The sequence below is a fragment of the Limulus polyphemus genome, unplaced genomic scaffold, assembly GCF_000517525.1.
Source record: "Limulus polyphemus unplaced genomic scaffold, Limulus_polyphemus-2.1.2 Scaffold45, whole genome shotgun sequence".
NCBI lineage: Eukaryota > Metazoa > Arthropoda > Merostomata > Xiphosura > Limulidae > Limulus > Limulus polyphemus.
In genome coordinates, this window is record NW_013665655.1 from 1,951 (window position 1) to 3,533 (window position 1,583).

The 1,583-nt window shown below is 31.1% G+C and overlaps 1 protein-coding gene across 1 annotated transcript in view; it reads left to right on the forward strand.

The window, feature by feature from the left end:
* The first annotated feature begins 483 nt into the window (after positions 1–483).
* LOC106462353 (ATP synthase subunit delta, mitochondrial-like) overlaps positions 484–1,583 on the forward strand; it is a 7,911-nt gene continuing 6,811 nt past the window's right edge. Inside the window, exon 1 of the mRNA XM_013922270.2 lies at positions 484–753. Coding sequence (XP_013777724.1) covers positions 622–753 — 132 coding nt within the window. The 5' untranslated portion in view covers positions 484–621. The remainder of the gene's footprint in view (positions 754–1,583) is intronic.

Below are 1,583 nucleotides of genomic sequence, written 5' to 3' on the forward strand. Positions count from 1 at the left end.
AGTCGCGCTATAACAAACGTTATAATTCTCAACAAACTCTCACGTGCTCGACTCAACAATACTCAGTTCAATTACACATTCCCCTACGTTGTTTCTTGGCCGGTCTTATATATGCAAGACTACCTCACCTCCTGTGGATGGATCTTCACCAAATTGGGTACGGAGGTTCATTGGATCCATGGGGGATAGATGCAACTTTTCAGTTTTGCGTTTTGCAGTTTTTATGGGTTTTTTTACCATTACTTGTCCCCTGTAGACGGATCTCCACCAAATTTGGCGTGAAGATTTATTGGGTCCATGGGGAGAAATATACACATTTTCAGTTTTGCATTTTGCATAACTTCCGTCCATGGAACGGGTACTCCAGCTAGGATAAAATATTTAATGCATCTTAATTAATTTTTTATGTATCAATCGACGGATTAAAGCATATTATTTTATGCATATATATTATATTTTTATATTCTACGTTTATTTCAACAAATGCTTCTGCCCTCTAGAGATCATAACCTGAATTGTTATTAGGGACATATTTTCTTAACCTCTTCATCTACGCCATATCTAACGTGATTGTCTGTGTCGGTGAGGTTATAACAATTCATTTTAGAGAGCATCTCAAAGATGTCGGTTTTCCGTGTGTCTTCAAAATTTTCACGAATTTTTGGGCATCAACTTAGATACAAATCTTTACAGATAAAGTCACGTGGATATGCCGACGCACAAATGCCTGTTACTTTTGCTTCACCTACCAAGGTGGTGTTATTTATTTATTATTCTAAATATAATTGATAATTATATCGATATTTTTAGCATATAACAGTTACAAATTTCTACTCTAATAAAAGTTGTTACAATGCTATGGTAGTACTAATTTTACTATATGTTTACTACTTCTACTTAACATGATTGAAAAGCCTTTAAATTTAAAACTAAAGGCTTTAATTTTCAATAAATATTAAAGGCTTTTCAATCATGGAAGGTGATAAAAAATTTCCTCGGTAGTTACACGACTATTATAGTGTTAATGTTAAATCCTGATGGAAAATAGTTTTAGAAAGTTTAATAACAGATGCATTGCAAAGTCATTTAACAAGTTTAAAATTTTGCTGGATAATGAACATGAGTTTACTATTAAAATTCATTGATGCTTGTGTAAATGCTCAAAGTTGGAATTCAATTTTCAATAAACAACGATTTATTGTACACAATTTTAAAAATGAATTTCAAAAATACAATAAAATACTAAGTAACTTATTGTACAAGATAAAAGAAAAACCCCAATGATACTTGAAATAATCTCATACACTCAGCATTTTGATGTATTTACTGCATCATCCTCAGGAGTGCAATTGTGTGCAAGAATGACTTATTTATATCCTTACAAAAGTCACCATAAATCATAATACAATTTACATGTTAAAATAATTTCATGCCATCTGCTGATGACTTTTCCATCATCCTTATTCAGTATTTTAGATTTTTATTTTTCATATTTGATTATCTCAATAAATTCAAATGTTGAGTGTATGAGATTGTTTTCAGTCTCATTCAGTTTTTTCTTTTATCCTGTACAGTAAGTTATT